Source organism: Procambarus clarkii, chromosome 25 (genome assembly GCF_040958095.1).
Source record: "Procambarus clarkii isolate CNS0578487 chromosome 25, FALCON_Pclarkii_2.0, whole genome shotgun sequence".
Taxonomy (NCBI): Eukaryota; Metazoa; Arthropoda; class Malacostraca; order Decapoda; family Cambaridae; genus Procambarus; species Procambarus clarkii.
This window is the reverse complement of record NC_091174.1, coordinates 2,947,735-2,968,759: the sequence shown is the minus strand read 5'-3', so window position 1 is coordinate 2,968,759 and position 21,025 is coordinate 2,947,735. Positions and strand designations below refer to the sequence as shown.

Sequence of the window (21,025 nt, the reverse complement as noted above, 5' to 3'; positions counted from 1 at the left end):
TGTAGGATATGTGGAGTGCTCCCTTTCAAATTTTCAGCTGCTGTATTAGATACTCCCATGGAAAGACATATTTAGGAAAAAACATATTAGTTGCCCAACAGGGTCAGTGTACGAGAGCACTTATATCAATCAACATCTAAAAACTCAACCTGGTACCCTGACCAATTGAGGTTCTGTAGGCCAAATTACATTCAAACCCCCCATAACTGTCAAGGTATACTCCAGCAAGGTAGCCAACATCTGTTGGAAAAATTGTTGACCTGGAGAGCATGCAAATATCCTTTACTGCTAAAATCCACTCGATAAAACGTCTAAATTATTAGGACATTAACATTTTAAAATCTGTATTTTTCCAGAGTGCAGGCAAAAAGAGATACATAATAACTTAAAACTTTGAAAATATTAGAGGGGTTGGTTCCAAAACTGCACATGGAAATAAAATTACCAGAGACCAAGAAGCATGGCAGGATGTGCAAAATAGTCCCATTGAAAAGCAGAGGTGCAATAGGTATGCAGAGAGAACTATCAACATCAAAGGGCCAGACTTTTCAACTCTATACAATCTACACATAAGGGGCACAACTGGCTATCTTCTCTAAGTGTTGGCAAGAACTTCAGAAACCCCCCCAAAAGGAGGCTTGATCAACCAGCCTGCAATTTATACATCAGGCTGCAAACAGCTGCATCTAATAGTCTAACTGAGCAGATTAACAACCTGGAGACCTGATCAGAGATCTGGCCACAGTTATGTTGATTTTCTGAATCACCATAAGTTAGGCAAGATAGACAACCTAAGAAAAAAAGGCTGGCATGGCCTATGTTGAGACTCCTGTGATGGTGTCTAGCATATCAAGGGTAAAACAATTTCAGAACCCTTCTGAAAGGTATTACATAGCCTTCCCGGTTTGGTGCTTTCTTTTGATAATTACTTACTTCTGAAAGGTTGACTCAAGTCTTCCATCCAAAACACTACAACCACCTCAGGTACCTACCTCTGCTGCAGTCGGACTCACTCTCTCTCTCTCTCTCTCTCTAGTTATCCCCAAGACTTTACTGCTGGCGACTTATTGGCGAATGCCAAGATAGGTTGACGGGCCTCAAGAGCTAGAGGAACATGTACTTGGGACACAAAGTGACATGCAGTAGAGACTTACAGTACTAGGTTTGGGAACATAACCTGAAACTCAATCAAGTCACCACACTTAAAGTCAAGACAACTTAACAGATGATCCCAGCTTGCTGCTAGCACAGTCGGGAACCAATTGCTACATTCAATCAAGATCAATACGTTTCACTAGATTCCTATTTAATCATATCTTGCTTGCTTTCTTTCTCTTCATCAGCATACAGTGACAATGTTTCATATATATATATATATATATATATATATATAACTGAAAACTTACACCCCAGAAGTGACTCGAACCCATACTCCCACAACTGGTATGTACAGGGACGCCTTAATCCGCTTGACCATCACGACCGGACAAAAGGAAGTGATAGCCGAGGCTATTTGAACCACTTCCCCGCCGGCACTCGGATGGTAATCTTGGGCATAGCATTTTATCAAATCACCTCATTCTTTGGGGCACACGTGAGGAACACAAATGCAAACAAGCCTGAATGGTCCCCAGGACTATATACAACTGAAAACTCACACCCCAGAAGTGACTCGAACCCATACTCCCACAACTGGTATGTACAGGGACGCCTTAATCCGCTTGACCATCACGACCGGACAAAAGGAAGTGATAGCCGAGGCTATTTGAACCACTTCCCCGCCGGCACTCGGATGGTAATCTTGGGCATAGCATTTTATCAAATCACCTCATTCTTTGGGGCACACGTGAGGAACACAAATGCAAACAAGCCTGAATGGTCCCCAGGACTATATACAACTGAAAACTCACACCCCAGAAGTGACTCGAACCCATACTCCCACAACTGGTATGTACAGGGACGCCTTAATCCGCTTGACCATCACGACCGGACAAAATAAATAAAATGATATGCCCAAGATTACCATCCGAGTGCCGGCGGGGAAGTGGTTCAAATAGCCTCGGCTATCACTTCCTTTTGTCCGGTCGTGATGGTCAAGCGGATTAAGGCGTCCCTGTACATACCAGTTGTGGGAGTATGGGTTCGAGTCACTTCTGGGGTGTGAGTTTTCAGTTGTATATAGTCCTGGGGACCATTCAGGCTTGTTTGCATATATATATATATATATATATATATATAAATAAATAAAAATAAATAAAATTATTCATTTGTCATCTTCAGTAATATTCAAAGAATAATTTTTAGCATTATTTACCACATTCACAATTGTCAATATAAAGTGTGACACTTTTATATAATATACAGCCAAATAGATTGGGGTGTAATTTTATTAAATTTCACAATACAAACCCATAAACATTTTAGTGGAATTAACAATGCTGTATAAAAATACGAGTACCACTCCATAATATAATGGAAAGAATTATAGATTACATCTGTCATTTTTTAATCAAACTCCTTCAAATAAGGGAAGAAGCGAGACCCAGTGTCCCTCCACACCAAAGACATGCTTCCAGTAGACCTCGCCCAAAACTTGGGTTTTGAAAATCTACCTTCATAACATAGAGTTGACACGTTAGAGAGTCGAGATGTTCAAAATGTTGACATACCTACACGACACCTCCACGTGTCAAATCTCTGCAACAGTCTTTGACTCAGAGGATTAGAAACTTGCTGCTTTTATGTTAATGACCAAGGGCAGAAAGGCCACACAAATACCAGCCTTGTGTAGGACAAATCCCATGAAATGTCTGCAGTGATGAAATAGTTGTGCACTATGAAACCAGTGTTGAGATTAATATAATTAATAATGTTAAAAAGGAATTACTGAATAAATAAGGTTTCCATTTCAACCCTGGACAATGCAAAAGTTGTGATCTAACTACAAGGTAATCGTGATCAATATATTAGATCTTGCTTTAACGTGTGCTCTGCCCTTGGTCAGTTTGAGCTAAAAAGCAGCTAAGTTTAACCTCAGCAACCCGCAGCATTCACGTCCTTACCCGACCTCTTCGTTATATTCAATGTTGTGAAGATCTGAGGAAAAACAAAAAATTATTAATAGCTATTTTCTTGTTCCATTTCCCAATAACACAATGGATACATTTCCTGTCCCTTGACATGCAATAACTCATCCTATATGAATCACAATCGGGAATTTCTTCCTATATTCAAAAATATTTAATATAAAAATAGTACATCTTTAAAATCACTATGATCTTGACAACCAAGCCATTTACTTCACATTCATGTCAAAAAAATAATTCCTTAAACCTGTGAACATGGCAGCAAAGATTCAAAGCAGGACCCCCATTGGTTGCCAATGTGCGATGATCACAAATTCTTTACCTAGTGCAAATACCTCATGAAAATAATTTAAACTACTAAGTTAACTTTTTACAAGTACTGATTAAGTTTGCAGAATTACACACAATTTTTAGTAAGAAAATGTTATACTGTAATGTTATTATATGCCCATTTAATGCAATTTCATACATTATAATATTTTATTCCTATGAATAAATGTGCTAGAGGGAAGGGATAAAGGTAGTCAGGTTTCAGAGAACCCACGAAAGAGTTCATGATTTTCAATACCAGATGTGGTCGAGCAGTATTATATTGTGTAATGGAAACCAATAAAGCTAATTTGAGAAGATGAGTACAGTAAAGAGAGTAGCAAGAACAGGAATACAAGTACTATAATGAGTACCGGGTATATAACAAGTACAGTACAGTGAATCTTTCAGGACATTGTATAAACAGCAAATGCCTGCCTATGAAATTAAATGTTCTCTGGTAGCCCTACATCCTAGTTATGAGCAAGCATGACTTAAAAGAAGTGTGGTGTTAGGGTGGATTAGTGCCTCAACAATACTGTATCATCAAATACTGTAATATGTAATTTACAAAACTATACCCTGTACTTTGACTAAGATTACCTCAGCACAGGTTGGATGGATGCCAATTAGGTTGTCGAAGTCCGATTTAGTGGCTTTAAGCTTGATGGCAAGACTGAAGCCTTGTGTAATCTCGCCAGCATTAGGTCCAAGCACATGGAATCCTATAACCCGCTCCTGTGGATATCATTGCCAAAAGGACCATACATTACATATATTTGTTTAAATCTTAGTGCTCTCTATACAAAGAAAAGATGTAGTGAAGCAAGTGAACTCTCATCTGTCACTAATACTTTATGAAAGTGTAAATAATGCTTAATCAGAAAACTAAACTCTCGTGAGGCATTATAGATTGTTTCCCAAAAGCATGGATATAGAATAGTAATTTTGAAAGGCTTTAAAAAACTATGAAGGCATCAATAACGAATTCAAGTGTACCCGTCATTGACACGGGGAGCTATAGATTGAAATCTGTAGCTCCCCATGTCCGAATAGCCCAAATATTCAGTTTAGTGGGCTTCAGAAAATTGAGCTCCTTCAGTGAATGCAAAAAAAGGAACTATGAGGAGAAAGCGCCAGGCCATTATAACTATATAGCACACTTGGAAGGGGTCATGATAATCATTTGGGATGGAAAGGGGGGGGGGGGGGCGGGGCGTATTCTTGCAATTATGCAAGAATAATTGATTAAATTTAATCAATATTTTGGTTTATGGATTTGTTATCTACTCGGGTGTAGTGGGGTATATAATCCCAAACCATTGTCTTCTGTATGTACTCCTTCATAATGTGCTGAAACAAGAAAACTTTCAGAATTTTTGTTTCAGTCCAATACACATACTAGTGGATACTTAGAAACCATGTATACATGAAGAATATATACATATAATACACATATACACAGTTGAGAGGCGGGACCAAAGAGCCAAAGCTCAACCCCTGCAAGCACAACCAGCCAACCATACACACATGTGTGTATGTGTCTCATTAATACATCCCCAATCATTTTATTTCTTTATGCACTAATTTAAGATAAACAAGTGTTGTACATGCAAACCAAATATGTACATTATTTATTGTTACTTAATTCACAATTTAGCTGCATTAATTTTGAATTAAAAATTCACAACACGTTAAGATTAAGCTACTGTGACATTTTTGAGCTACAATTGTTTCTCTACCCTTGCTTTTTAATTTGTAAAACCAAACCTTTATTGCTTTATTTTACTTTTGTAATAAATATCAAAGACTGAACTCAAAAGTCTATATCCAGTTTCTTAGTGCATCAATACTCAATACTTACATTTTCACTCTTGAGACAGACAAGTTTTGCATAGCAGTCATTTTCTGGGCGGTGAGGAACCGTATGCTCCAAGGGTTGGTAGTAGGAATGGTACACTTCAATGTCATCCTCACCGTAGGTGTCAATGGCAGCATCTTCAGAGAGGCCACAACAACCGTACTCCAGTGGAGTAAACACGGTCGTAGGTACATTTACGTAATCAGTTAGTAAATTTCCATTACCATACAGGCGCTGAAGATAAAAAAAAATGCATTATGACCTCGGTTTACAATAACAAAATTCTTTAATCTTTTCGAGCAACGAGAATTATGTATTTATTCTAGTTATATTTCACAAAAGTATTTAAATTTTGTAAAGTGGGCAAAATTTACTCAAGTTTTAATATACAAATGCTAATGGAAGTGTGTGGAGTGCTAAAGACTGCCTCGAGTCCGAGAAGTGCTGAAGTATATTTGAGTGAATGATTGTCACGCAAGCAAAGAGTATAGTGGGAAGCTTAATGAAGCAAGTGGTAGAAAGGTTCACCTGAGCCAGAAGTCTGCCAGCCTGGATGGCCACAGGAGTCAGCTCCTGCCCTCCTTCCATAATGTCACCCACAGCATAGATGTGAGGAACAGACGACTGCTCTTCATTATTTACTATCACCTTGCCATTCCTGAAATTCAAATAAATGAATTCTTAAACATATTAACAATAAAAATTCTGCTTGTTAATTTTTTATAATAATTCATTATGTCAGGGGACAGGCAACCGGTGTATATATATATATATACATATATATATACATATATATATATATATATACATATATATATAACATATTGTCCAGAATATAACATATTCAGTTGCATATTGTCCTGGGGACCATTCAGGCTTGTTCGCATACATATATATATATATATTATATATATATATATACATACATATATATACACACACATACATACATGTACTGTACACACACACACACACACACACGTTATATAACAGTACTGGGGAGATGGGACACCACGAGCATAGCTCTCATCCTGTAACTACATTTAGGCAATTACACGTATGTACGTTAGGCTTATACGTATTGAGCCCCACCCCCCTCCCTCTGGTCAAATTACTGCCCCTCCCCAGGATGCAACCCCACAACAAGCCGAGTAACTCCTGGGTACTCGTTTACTGCCAGGTGAACAGAGGCATTAGGTGATAGGAAAACAAGCCCAATCATTTTTGTCCTACTTGGGATTCGAACCCGGGATTCCCAAATGCGAGTAGAGAGTGAACCTGACTACTTCCAGGACATTATTAGTATCACAATTTCAAATACCAGTCAAAAGTAAAATGTCAATCCTCAGTTAAAATACACTATATTCAAAATATATTCATTCCTCCTAACACTTTGCAGATGGTCAGTATTTTTAACAAATAATACAGTATTATAAAATTAAAAGGGTACAGTACCCACTGTTGTTAGAGAAAGAGCCCACCTTCACTACACACTGTCTTGCATCCAACCTGTCCTCCGACCTAGTACTGTATTTCTCATTTTATACATTATGGTCCCCAACATAACATTACAAAGTACACTATGAAAAGTAACAATTCACAAATTGCCACCCATCTTCCTAAAATGATAGTACTTATAGCAACTTTTTGTTTAATGTATAAAAATGTACTGTTATAGCCAATGATCACGTTTTGTTCTATTAATTTTGTAGAGGACACGAAAATAAAATAAAACACATAGGTCTAGTAAAGCACACGTGCTATATTAGGCCTAAGATAACATATTAGTCCTAGTATTGCTTAGACATTTGTCTAGGATTCTTTAGTAACGTTTCCATTTTTATAGAATGCCATTTGGACTAATTTACCAATACAAAATGTGAACTTTTTAGGGGGTTCAACAGTCCATTTTCTGTATGAATCAATAAATAATTGCTGTAAGTACTATAGTTACTGGAGGATGGCCTCTTATCACTTTCACTACACATTCCCATCACTTCAACCACCTTTATTAGTCATCAATAAACTACTCGCGACAAACATTTAATTATATAGAAAACAATATGCTGGATGAATCTTAGTGAGGATGGAGTCTGGTATTTGGAGAGATTGGAATGTGGTGTAACTTTCCATTTCATACAAAGGGAGGAAGGTGGAGGCATTGGGGGAGGTGGTCAACCTCGACCACCATGACCATCCCTCCAACAACCACTTGTCACCCTGCAAAGTCTTGGAAGGCTAGCCCTAAGTTTCTGGTCACCAATCACAAACACAGATAAAAAGACACACACACACACACACACATATTTATATATATTTATTATATTATATATAGATAGATAGTGTATAGATTAGTGACACGTTAGAGTAATAGGGCAAGTACAGAACCTCGCAGCCTTTGCTTTGCACTTTACCAAAACTGGAATTTGTTAGAAAATTATGTGCTTAGACATTACTGTATATTTTATCTGCCATTTATTTATCAAATACATTTGAAAAGTTGTCCTCGGAGGTAAACAGTATCAGAAATATTGCCTTATCCTCAGCAAGTCACTAATGCACACTGGGTATCTTTTGCATGCAATCTTTCAAGCTATCCCATCATTTTTTTTTGTTTTTTTTTTTGTTTTACTTTACTAAAACATTTGGTATCACTTAAGACATAAGTAAAAGACAAGAAATTAACATACTTGGCCAGCTCAACATTAATGTCTTCCAAGCCAATATTAGAGGTGCAGGGGTCTCTGCCGACAGCAAACACCACTGTGTTATACTCTTCCACTATTTCATCTCCTTCATTGGTCACTGCCGTCACTTTCAGCAGTCCTGGTGTACCTTCCTCAATCTGTTTCATTACACGTACTTTATACATCAAATATACTTCAGGAAAATTAATGGCTAAAAAAAGCACTATCATAAATATAAAAGGATAAAACTTTCCTCCGCTGCAGTGTCTTAATTAGGAAATGATTTATATCTTAATAATTTAACAAATTTACACAAGTCACAAAATTACACCAGTAACCTGCTCCTGCTCTCCCCAAATTACTAATTTCCAATTCTAATGTTACTTGCCTGAAGAGTACAAGTCTTACGACTAAATATCCCTAACTTCAAGTTTAACTTGACATTTTTTGTTTTCTTATGTTCCTACACATATTTCATCACTTAATAATAAACCTTTTTCACACCAAACTTGCCTACTGACCCATATTGATACAACTCGGTTTTTAAGCCACTACATTGTATACCATTCCTGAATCAGGTCTATTAAAATAATACTCATTAGGACATAATATTTTAAAATAAAGTATATATTAAGCTCATCAATTAATTCACCATTACAAGTGAAGAGTAAAATATGGGTATGTGGAAGGATATAAATAATTGAATTTTGTAAAAAATTAAGAATGGAACTCCAACAGAACAGCCGTGTGCTAACCAAAGTAGAATGTCTCCACTGAAAGAACTCTTACCTCAGGAATACATAACGGAAAACAGTAGTAAATAATATCACTTGCCTGTTCTACTTTAGTTGGCACGGCACCCCGAATAAATGTTACACCATTTTTCAACATGTAAGCTCCTATATATTCTGCCATTTGCTGGTCAAATCCACGCAGCAGAATCGACCTCACCTGTAATGAATCGCAAAAAATATTACTTACCCTACATATACCAACCTTAGATAATGACTTTGAATCCAATTATACATAATAATGGAGATACATTTTTCATAAATTTTCCAGCTGCTCATAGTTGGATTCACATCAAGAACTAATTTTACTTGAAATTAAAGATATGCCGAGCCATTTACCATTACTGTGGTGTCGTAGCCGAGCCCCTCCAGGAAGCCAGCACACTCGAGAGCAATGTATGATGCTCCAACCAGCAGAGTTTTACCAGGAGGGTGAGGGAGCGAGAAAATGTCATCGGAGGTGATGCAGTACTCCTTGGCACCAGGAATGTCGGGATAGCGCGGACGACCTCCCATGGCCAGTAGAAACTTGTCAGCTGTGATAATTTTTTCTTTACCACGACGGTCTACTGTCTGGAAATTTAAATTACAATTGTCCAAAGAAACAAAAAATAGTGCAGTATGTAAAGACTGAAGAATTGTGCACACCAAATATATCAAAACATTTTATTAAAATATAAAATGAAGGTGAAGGAAAGACTCAAATTATGTTTAAGTATTAAAAACCAAATTTTCGGATGCAACCCAAACCCTTATCGACAGTAACAATAATGGATGTAACCTAAACCAGTTGATTGACAGTCGAGAGGTGGGACCAAAGAGCCAAAGCTCAACAGTAACGGACCCCATGGAACAATTAGTGCACTCCAAGACCAAGTCAGGCTAGTCTGGTCAATAGTTATCTTTCAATATATTTTTTTTTTTTATAAACACAAAGTTCCCCATCAACGTTATAAAGAAGGGGGAAAAAATTACAAGGGAATTTATATACTGTACCTGTATGGTATGGGAGTCCGTGAATTTGGCATAAGCATTGAGATAATTGACCTTCTTATCTCTAAGAGCTACACGGTAGCCCCAATTTAAAGATCCTATGTGGTTTTGAACCCCTTCCACCATCTTGTTCCAGTCGTGAGCAACTGTCTCTGGGGTGTCCCATCCGAAGTCTCGAGAATCCTGGAGGTTGGCACAAGTAGCAAATAAATTGAAATGACAGACATTTCATTAACTTTTAATTAAAAAAACAAGCAACTGCAATTGCTATTACATTACAATATCAATACAATAACAGGGTACCGAAGGATATGCAACTTTCTCCCATTTAAGAAAATACAAACATTATTAACTTATTGTCAAAATGTTTAATACCAAGGAGGATCTAGTTAGCAGATGTACAGGCAATTCAAGAATCAACAAACAATACTATCTTTGTTATCTTGAGATGATTTCGGGGCTTTTTAGTGTCCCCGCGGCCCGGTCCTCGACCAGGCCTCCACCCCCCAGGAAGCAGCCCGTGACAGCTGACTAACACCCAGGTACCTATTTTACGGGTAGATAACAGGGGAATTGGGTGGAAGAAACTCTGCCCATTGTTTCTCGCCGGCGCCTGGGATCGAACCCAGGACCACAGGATCACAAGTCCAGCGTGCTGTCCGCTCGGCCGACCGGCTCCAACTATGTACTGTACTACCTACATCTTGACCCATAATAACACCCATAATATTTTATTACTTGGACTTAAAGCACTATGCCACAAACAAGTGCTATAGTTAATAACAAACCTGCAAATCGTGTCCAAAAATTGCTGCTTGATGCATTAACTTTTTGGGGATGCACCCAACATTGACGCATGTACCACCAAGGCCCCATGTTGTGCCCTTTGGGGTTGGAGTGACAAAGTCACACACTGCCACTTTGGCACCCAGATCAGCCGCCCTCTTGGAAGCCGCCAAGCCACCGGAGCCACCACCAATAACTATCTGTTGGAAAAGATACATATTGCAAGAAATACATCTACTGTATACATAAATATTTTATTACTTTTACTTAAGAAAATACTGAACAAACCTCAAACAAAATTAATTTCTATTTTTAAGTACCACAAATAAATAGCAATTTATAAACAAATTACTGAAAAACCAAAACCATTATATATAACTTAATTTTTACTTAAAATACTACATAAATACAATACAATAAAGTAATTTTATGTATTCTTACTGTAATGGAAAATGACATTTTCAAGAATTTATACAATATCTTTGTTAACCTACTGTACATACAGTAGAGTATCAAGTTGTTGACAAATATTGATCTGATTTGTATACACAAAGTAGCTAGTCAAATTAAGTCTTTCATTGCAATTGAATTGCAATTCTAGGAAATATACTTAATTGTGTGCGACACAAAATAACTCTTACCAAGTCGTAATCAAATTCATGGTCAGATTTATTAATTAAAGGTAATAATGTGCCATTTGCATGAGCCTCGAAGGTCTTGTCTGCACCTCCAACGTGTTGCCCATTAATGAACACATTGGGTACAGTACTCTGGCCAGACTTTTCTGCAAGTGCATCTTGGATCTCCGCACCGTTATCTACAGAGAGAAGGACAGTTTTTCAGTGCTGAAAGACTAAAAGAAAACAAAAAAGGGGCTCTCACATACACATGACCAAAATGAAAACGGTAAGATTATTAACCATCAAAATCTTATAGTTAAATGCTGTAAAATAGAAGTCCACTATAATGTAAAAATGTCCAAATTGGAGAAATTTACTACAATGCCTTAGTGCTTAAATGAAGGTGAAGGAAAGACAAAATATATGTGCAAGTGTATTAAAAACTACATTTTTGGATGCTACCTACATCCTGTCTCAAGTTACCGTAAATAATGTCAGAACATTGCAATTTTAATTAGTAGAAACTTTTCTAAGAAACTACTAGGTAATCAATTTCTGTACTACTGTAATTTATATATTTTTTTATTTATATATACAAAGTTCTTTCAGTCGTGTACAGCCACTAGCACGCATAGCGTTTCAGGCAAATATCTAATGGAGATACAGTATTTAACAAAGACTTGGAAACTGATAAATACCTACTCCCCTTCCCATCACTGAATGACAATAAATGTCATTCAATGATGCCTTCATAATAATTCAAATTTTCTATACAAATATTTTGAAATGAACTCTAAAGAATAGTATTATTGGACCATGTAAAGCAAAATATTTATATTTATTAAAGACACATGGCATGAGAAGCCCCAGTCTAGTTGGACAACTACTGTTCAAATAGCATACAATACTATTTGTTAGCCAACCTACATGACTTGGAATATATTAAGTGTTTGTGCCGACCATGGCTGCCACATCATCTACCACACCTTCACATTTTCATATACTGAACTGTCCTATCTTATTTTTCTATCCTAATTCCTGGCATTTAAAGATACCCTATTTTGAATTAATGCTTCATTGTCTATGAACATATATTCTGTACAAAGTACAAGCTAAACCTAAGATCCAATTAATCAGTTGTAATGGCCAATAAAAGATTATACATTTCTCACACTATTAAAATTACTTGCTCACTTACAGTAAGAATGTATCAAGATCACAAATAACATGCCATAAAATAAAACAAAATTCAGTGTCGACAGTTCAGCAGAGTGGAATTCCCAGTGTTTTATACAGAATAATTTCCTGGAAGTTCAGTCTAGTTTTTCCCAGAGCGTGACTTCACACACACATCCCGAGTTCATTTAAATAAACATATAGTTCAACATAGTCTTAATATGCATGGCCACAAACCTGATTACAATTATCAATTTTACTTTATAAACTAAAAACTTACACAACTGATTACTAATGGGAAAAGGAGAGCTAAAGGGAAAAAGAAGGGAGAGAGAGAGAAATGGAAGAACAATAAAGTACTGTATAGGTATAAGTCTAATACCTAATCTGTAATTAAAGTATGTACAATTTTATATATTCAGATGATAGTTTGTGTAGCACAATATAATAGATTTACAGATATTCAGACTATTGAAAATTCTGTGTGAGAGGGGTCTAATTAACTGAAATGTAGACAATAGTAGTTATGGTGGTGGAGAGAGAGAGAGAGAGAGAGAAGGAAATGAAGTGAAATACAGTATATATCAATGGTGATCAAGTTTAAATATTTAGGATGTGTGACTGATAACAGGAATTTGTTCAATGATGATTTGGGTAGAAATGCCTGGGGAGGATGGAATACATTTGACATGTACCTTCACTCTGTTTGCTTCTGTAATTGAACCCAGCAGAAATCGAGGACCTGGATGTAAAACTATTGGTAGATAGTGCACAGGGAAACAAATCAAGTGTTGAACAATGAAAAGCCCTTTACTGGAGGGGCCTATCAATAGCTCCATGAGCTACTAATAGGCCCCCCCACCATGAGCTATTGGTACTATTCCAGCACAAATACAAAATACTGTAGTCAAATTTTAGGATATTGTACCAGGCTGCCAAGTCTCATCCTAACCAACTTGGAGCTGAGGCAAACATCTGACTCTATAAGGAGAGGCGAGCCTAAAGGTTGGAATTTTAACAAAACGAAGAAAACACCCCCACAAAAAAAAAAAATTAAACAAGATGAACTACTGTTGACACTAGGAAACTATCCAAATAGTTGTGTGCCCAACTAAGTAAGAAAGATGTGTGGGTGGCCAGAACTCTAGGTGACCTAGGCTACCAGGTCACCAGTAAACTAGGTAGTTTCCTTGTGGCAATAATGGTATGTAGCAGGCGATGAGTCACAATAACGTGGCTGAAGTATGTTGACCAGACCACACACTAGAAATTGAAGGGACGACGACGTTTCGGTCCGTCCTGGACCATTCTCAAGTCGATTGTGAGAATGGTCCAATCGACTTGAGAATGGTCCAGGACGGACCGAAACGTCGTCGTCCCTTCAATTTCTAGTGTGTGGTCTGGTCAATAATGGTATGTATTTTGTACCTCTGGGTTATCAATTTCTTTCAATCACTCTTTGCTGCACACTACCTATACCAAGATAGGTAGTATATAGGACACTATACCAAGGCATAGTCGATTAAGGCGCGTCTGGGATCATCCTGGACGTGCGTTCGAACCCTCATCACACCTCTTTTTTTTTTTCTATGATCGAGCCACAGAGATCTTACAGGAAAGAGATGGTTGGGTTGACTGCATCTATCTGGACCTAAAAAAGGCTTTCGACAGAGTTCCACATAAGAGGTTGTTCTGGAAACTGGAAAATATTGGAGGGGTGACAGGTAAGCTTCTATCATGGATGAAAAATTTTCTGACTGATAGAAAAATGAGGGCAGTAATCAGAGGCAATGTATCAGAATGGAGAAATGTCACAAGTGGAGTACCACAGGGTTCAGTTCTTGCACCAGTGATGTTTATTGTGTACATAAATGATCTACCAGTTGGTATACAGAATTATATGAACATGTTTGCTGATGATGCTAAGATAATAGGAAGGATAAGAAATTTAGATGACTGTCATGCCCTTCAAGAAGACCTGGACAAAATAAGTATATGGAGCACCACTTGGCAAATGGAATTTAATGTTAATAAATGTCATGTTATGGAATGTGGAATAGGAGAACATAGACCCCACACAACCTATATATTATGTGAGAAATCTTTAAAGAATTCTGATAAAGAAAGAGATCTAGGAGTGGTTCTAGATAGAAAACTATCACCTGAGGACCACATAAAGAATATTGTGCAAGGAGCCTATGCTATGCTTTCTAACTTCAGAATTGCATTTAAATACATGGATGGCGATATACTAAAGAAATTGTTCATGACTTTTGTTAGGCCAAAGCTAGAATATGCAGCTGTTGTGTGGTGCCCATATCTTAAGAAGCACATCAACAAACTGGAAAAGGTGCAAAGACATGCTACTAAGTGGCTCCCAGAACTGAAGGGCAAGAGCTACGAGGAGAGGTTAGAAGCATTAAATATGCCAAAACTAGAAGACAGAAGAAAAAGAGGTGATATGATCACTACATACAAAATAGTTACAGGAATTGATAAAATCGACAGGGAAGACTTCCTGAGACCTGGAATTTCAAGAACAAGAGGTCATAGATTTAAACTAGCTAAACACAGATGCCGAAGAAATATAAGAAAATTCACCTTCGCAAATAGAGTGGTAGACGGTTGGAACAAGTTAAGTGAGAAGGTGGTGGAGGCCAAGACCGTCAGTAGTTTCAAAGCGTTATATGACAAAGAGTGCTGGGAAGACGGGACACCACGAGCGTAGCTCTCATCCTGTAACTACACTTAGGTAATTACACTTAGGTAATTACTACCTTTCTTGCATTTTTGTTTATGGCTTTGAGTAGATCCGATCCTTCGGTTGACCTCAAAGAGCTAGATTCAGGTACAGTACTGGCTCCCGGTAGGCCAGGTGTGATTTTCCCAAAGCTTGGCTACAAAGTGCTTATGCTCGAGGAGTTACCGAGGAGATGCTCACAGAAAATATGGTAGCGAATAACTTAAGTGGTTCCAGTAACTGGCTTCTGGACTAAGCAAGATAAAAAAAATAGTACCTTTCAACTCACCTATTTGATCAAGCTCCAGTGCTGTGTAAGTCACATTTATCTGGTTAAAGAGATCCTTCACCTGAAAAATGCAAAAGTTGATTTAGTGTACTAAAATACTGTAACTGGTTGGAAAGTTACAGCAAATAGAGGTTAAACCAAGATAAACAAGAACATTAGTCACAGTTAATAGAATGGATCATCCATTATGCCCTGGGCTATAAAAAAATATATATAAAAAATAAATATAAAAAGGCTATATAAAAAAATAAACAGCAGTTACCAAGGTCAATTAGGACTAGGCAAAATATAAACCCATTTTGTGCAGATTTAGTTAGTTTAGTTCATTTATTATGCACCCCATACAAGCTAAAAAAAAAAATTAGCTTGGTCAAAATGCCAGAGTCCAATTCAACCATCTAGGGTATAAAGTATCTTGTACCCATGAGCAAAGATCGGCATCAGTTTCGATAGATTCTCTGGATTGCCGAAGATTAACTGACTTAACTTATAGCCTAACCTTCTATTGCCTGCATCCATTTACATAGATACAGATTATAGACAGTTCACCAATGCATTTTAGAGCCAACGTAACGTAATATACTGTATACAGTTTGACCATACTTCATACACATGCAAGTTATGCATACAACTTAGGGTATAAAACTGCACCTCTAAATGCTACTTTGAAAAGCACAGTAGAGAACTGTATATGTAAAATACCTTCCTTGCTCAATATAGTGGTTAATCTCACCAAACCCAAACAAAAATAATACAATAATGTGGTTCAATTCTTCAAGGTCATCCCCATTACGAGGCAACATTCCTAAGTAATGACTTACATTACAATTCCCATTCTTACAACCATAGTCCTGCTAAACTAACATTTACGTAACAATGTATCTCCCCAATAGCCTTACACACACCAAAATAACCATAGCCAAATACAATAGCCGTTATAACATTGATGCTATAGGAATGCCTGACCTATAGAAAACCCACGCCGACCAGACGAAAAAGATATCTTTACACTTAAGTTATATGAGAGAGTAGCTGTACAAGACTGACCTTATGACAGAAGGGGCAATAGGACTTGCTGAAGATAGCATTATAGCTGTTATAGCATTATTGATGCTATAGGAATGCCTGACCTATATAACCCACGCCGACCAGACCAACGAGATATCTTTACACTTAGTTATATGAGAGAATAGCTGTACAAGACTGACCTTATGACAGAAGGGGCAATAGGACTTGCTGAAGATCATGACCTTGTTCTCCTTGACATAGTTGTCGACGAGGAGCGCCGCCGGCAGGTCAGAGGAGGAGAGGACGGGCGCCATCACCAGCAGGGACCTGGCGCCACCCACCGGGAACACACTCCCACACGCCCCCACGGTTCTCCCTTCGCTTCTACAAGCGGGGACACAACTCCAGGTGCACGAGGTGAGGCTCCTGCTGGTGCAGTGTGAGGGCTGGAGAGTGTGGCAGGCGTGGGAGAGGAAGCAGCGTGGCTGGAACACTGCTCTACGTAGCGTCGCGGCCGCCACCACCAACCTGCTCATGCCTGCTCCTCCCTCCCTACACTACCTCTCTCCCCCTCTACTACCTCTTACCTCACCTCTCACTCCCTCACCTTCACTGCTTCATTGATCATTTGTTGCTGTTGTTTTAGATTCAGCTACTTAGAACAAAAGTTCCAAAGTAGCACGGGCTATGGTGAGCCCGTAATGGACTTACCTGGCACAGGAGCGGGGCTGTGTTCATTGTTCAATAAATCCCTGAACTGTATATTTAACACATCTCTAACCCTGTCCATGAAGGGCAGAAGAATATGTATATATGTTGGTTAGCATTGTAATTCTCTGGCCACGTCTGTGGTAGAAAATAATAATAATTAAAAAAACTCACCCCTCTCCCTCACCTTCAGCGGTTGATTGTTCAATAAATCCCTGAACTATATATTTAACAGATCTCTAACCCTGTCCATGGAGGACAGAAGAAAATGGATATATGTTGGTTAGCATTGTAATTCTCTGGCCACGTCTGTGGTAGAAAAATAATAATAATTAAAAAAACACCTCTCACATCTCTCCCTCACCTCTCACACCCACCTACACAACAGCCTAAAACAAATCCTTTATTTTGTATTCGAATAAATGAGTTAAAAAATATATATAATAGTGAATACATGCAAACTGCAGCGCGGGACCTCGTGACAGGATGGGCGACGGTTATCGTACACACAGGATGGTTATCATACACGCAACATGGTGATCATACAAACAGGATGGTTGTCATACAAGCAAGATGGTTATCATACAAAATTCAAATAAAAATATTCAACCATCCTGATACAAACAGGATGGTTATCATACAAGCAAGATGGTTATGATATTAACAGGATGGTTATCATACAAGCAAGATGGTTATGATATTAACAGGATGGTTATCATACAAGCAGGATGGTGATCATACAAGCAGGATAGTTATCATGCAAACAGGATGGTTATCATACAAGCGGGATAGTTATCATACAAAGTGTATGTAGGTCGCACCTACTCTTAAAGTACTTAAAAATCACCTTCGTCAATTACTTATCTTATCTGGTCCTCTTGAAACTCAGTTGATATGTCGACCACTAATGGATTTTTACGCATGTTTGTTAATATATTTTTTGGATTAACACATTTAGGTACATTTGAGCAGCTACATTAAACTATATGAACTACAGTGTGTCAAAAATCTATAGCTACGTGATGCTAAAAATCCCTTATCACACAGGATGGTTAGTCATACAGAGGCAAGTGATGACTGACAGACTTTGAGTGCATTATGAGGATATCCTCAAGAACACGAGAGGTAATAAAGTAATTGCAAAGCTCCAGGTACCTCATGCCAATGGGTCTGAATGGTCTAATAACTGGGCACTCGGTGATGTAGTGTGAAAAATCAGTTTTGCACCTGGAGTGCTCAGGATTGGGAGATACGTCACCTGTCACAGGTAACGGCGTCACCTGTAGCCACCTGCCACAGGTAACAGCGTCACCTGTAGCCACCTGCCACAGGTAACGACGTCACCTGTAGCCACGTGCCACAGGTAACGACGTCACCTGTAGCCACCTGCCACAGGTAACTGCGTCACCTGTAGCCACCTGCCACAGGTAACGGTAACCCAACCTGATAATTTAACATGTAGTTTACGGAATCATTTTTTTAGTATTAACAATGAATTCATTACAAATCACGTGGAATAGATAACAAACCGGTAACTAAATAAGTATAAACGCTTTGCTTATTTTATTTGAATATGTTCTACCTTAGTGCCCGCTGGTGACGCTTACAAACACTTGCGTTAAAGAAAACTGTTTTGAAAATACAACACCGAGACCTAAATGATTTAAAACAAATAATGTAGCATGATATATTACAGTTGTGTGTGTGTATATATATATACATAGATAGATATAAAGATTAAATATAGCCTTACTAATTACTATACGCCTTCAAGGTGATTAATTTTTATCAGTTATAGTTCCTCAAACCATACCGAATTTAATCTCGTTAGTGTGTGCCAGTCACCATGAATGCACTTCCTTGAGGTTGGAATCCCCTGGAAGGTATCCTTGCATCACTGATGATTAGTCATACATGCCAGCAGGTATTATCTCCCATAATGCCATGTATGACTAACCTTCCCGTGAGATGGAAAAATACTTGAATCTATATGGCTAGTTCTTGATCTACACTGTGTAATATCTCATATAGAATAGGGTTACCTTACCTTACCTATAGGTAGGGTAGGGTAGCACCACGGATAGCGGTGTATACCTATTTTGCTAATTAAGAAAAAAACTGCTTGGAAAATATGTGCTAGTGGCAGATTATATTAAATCCTTCATTACAAATTCATTTGTAATAATGTTACCGAGGCTTTTTATGATATTTTTGATTTACGAATTCTTGGTCGTAATTTAAGTTGTGTTTATTATTTAACACACGAACCCTGGATATAAATTGCCTGTTGGCAACTGTGTTATTGCTATTTGGTGGCCATGGCCGGGAGGAATTTATGGGCTATTCATGCCCGTGCCACCTCTTGGGCTGGCTTCATCTTTATCACTCAATCGGGAGAGCAAGTCTACGCAAGCTACCAAAGCGCGCACGTTCAGTCATATAAATTTCAGCATGGATAAGATCCACAGGACCGTGATGGCATATTGGTTTGCATTTTCTTATCTCTCTTGATTTCAGTGATTGTTTTCTGCCTGACCTTTTCTAAGACAGAAGAGTGAGTGATCGTGAGAGCTGCTTTCCTTTCAACCTGTCCTCAGGGAGGAGGTCCGCTCAAGGGAATGGATTGGAAACAACTACATAATTAGTGATATTATCTACTCTTTATCCATGATTAGGTTAGGTTAAAGTTTGATTAGATTTCATTAATATTGTGCGTTATTGTCGATAATGTGAAATATGGAATTAAAAATTATTTAAAGTGTGTCCAAGAATTCAGTTTATAGAAAGCCAAATTCTCCAAAGAAAACGTTTTCAGCATACACTTTCAATATTTTAAACGAACAATTTTTTTTTTTGAAAAATATACAAGAGTTGTTACATTCTTGTACAGCCACTAGTACGCGTAGCGTTTCGGGCAAGTCCTTAATCCTATTGTCCCTGGAATACGATCCCCTGCCGCGAAGAATCGTTTTTTCATCCAAGTACACATTTTACTGTTGCGTTAAACAGAGGCTACAGTTAAGGAATTGCGCCCAGTAAATCCTCCCCGGCCAGGATACGAACCCATGACATAGCGCTCGCGGAACGCCAGGCGAGTGTCTTACCACTACACCACGGAGACTGCTTATAATACATTAAGTTATAATTTGGGAATACTGTCTGTTTAGGACAAGGGTTCACTTGCCAGTTTACAAGTAGACTGTTACTGAAACCATAATATGTTTTCAGACCATCACAAATATATAGATAACTATCCAGGTGGCTTGAAAGGGGGGTGTGGTTTCTCGTGGTAATGAACTTGGTCTAAGGACAGGCTCTTTCCTTTATGTCCTTCTTAGTGTAAGAATGACAATTAACGCATTGTGAGTGCTTGATTTTTAACTCGTACTTTTCTTTCATTTTCATTTTGAAATTATTTAAAATTACCATATATATAACTGCAAACCCATTTTTATTCGGATTACGAGAGCCATTAGTATAAATTTGATTTAATTAATGAATTGTCTCTTTACTAACTGCCTCCAGATAAAAATGTCAAATATGTTGTTACATTTATTTGTTATTATCTCGTGTAATTTAGTCTTACCTGACTTCTTCACGAGGAGGTCGAGTCACTACAGGAATAGACTTCCTGAAGCAGGTGGAAGTCTTCGAAGTCGCTTATACTTGCTCTTTTGTTCGAGCTACAACGCTGTAAATGCTTCATCCACGTACTACAAATGCAAATAATCGCCAACTGAACCTAAACACCTAACCTGATCAATGCCTAAATATGCACAATAATGCTAAAGTATAACAATATTAATTTATATTTGAGAAAATTCCTGTTTTGAATGAAGAGAATGTTAAAATTGATGAATGCGTCTTTGGAGTCGACAGCTGGTATATTAATGGACCTGGTCTGAGGACGGGTTGTTCTACAGGTCACTCAAGGTGGGAATAGCACCATTGTTATATGTAGGACAATAATA

General features: G+C 37.9%; 2 protein-coding genes across 2 annotated transcripts in view; one reads left to right on the top strand and one right to left on the bottom strand.

The window, feature by feature from the left end:
* Positions 1-21,025, top strand: part of LOC138349497 (uncharacterized) — a 691,637-nt gene that overhangs the window by 103,220 nt on the left and 567,392 nt on the right. The gene's annotated exons all lie outside the window — the stretch shown is intronic.
* On the bottom strand, positions 2,370-17,107 carry LOC138368608 (thioredoxin reductase 1, cytoplasmic-like). The gene is made up of 12 exons (XM_069331158.1): positions 16,547-17,107; positions 15,339-15,399; positions 11,155-11,330; positions 10,516-10,713; positions 9,731-9,910; positions 9,074-9,307; positions 8,778-8,894; positions 7,947-8,101; positions 5,785-5,914; positions 5,260-5,490; positions 3,999-4,133; positions 2,370-3,096 (listed from the first exon to the last, which is right to left on the bottom strand). Exons 1-12 carry the CDS (start codon positions 16,880-16,882, stop codon positions 3,034-3,036), a joined length of 2,016 nt encoding a protein of 671 aa, XP_069187259.1. The 5' UTR covers positions 16,883-17,107; the 3' UTR covers positions 2,370-3,033.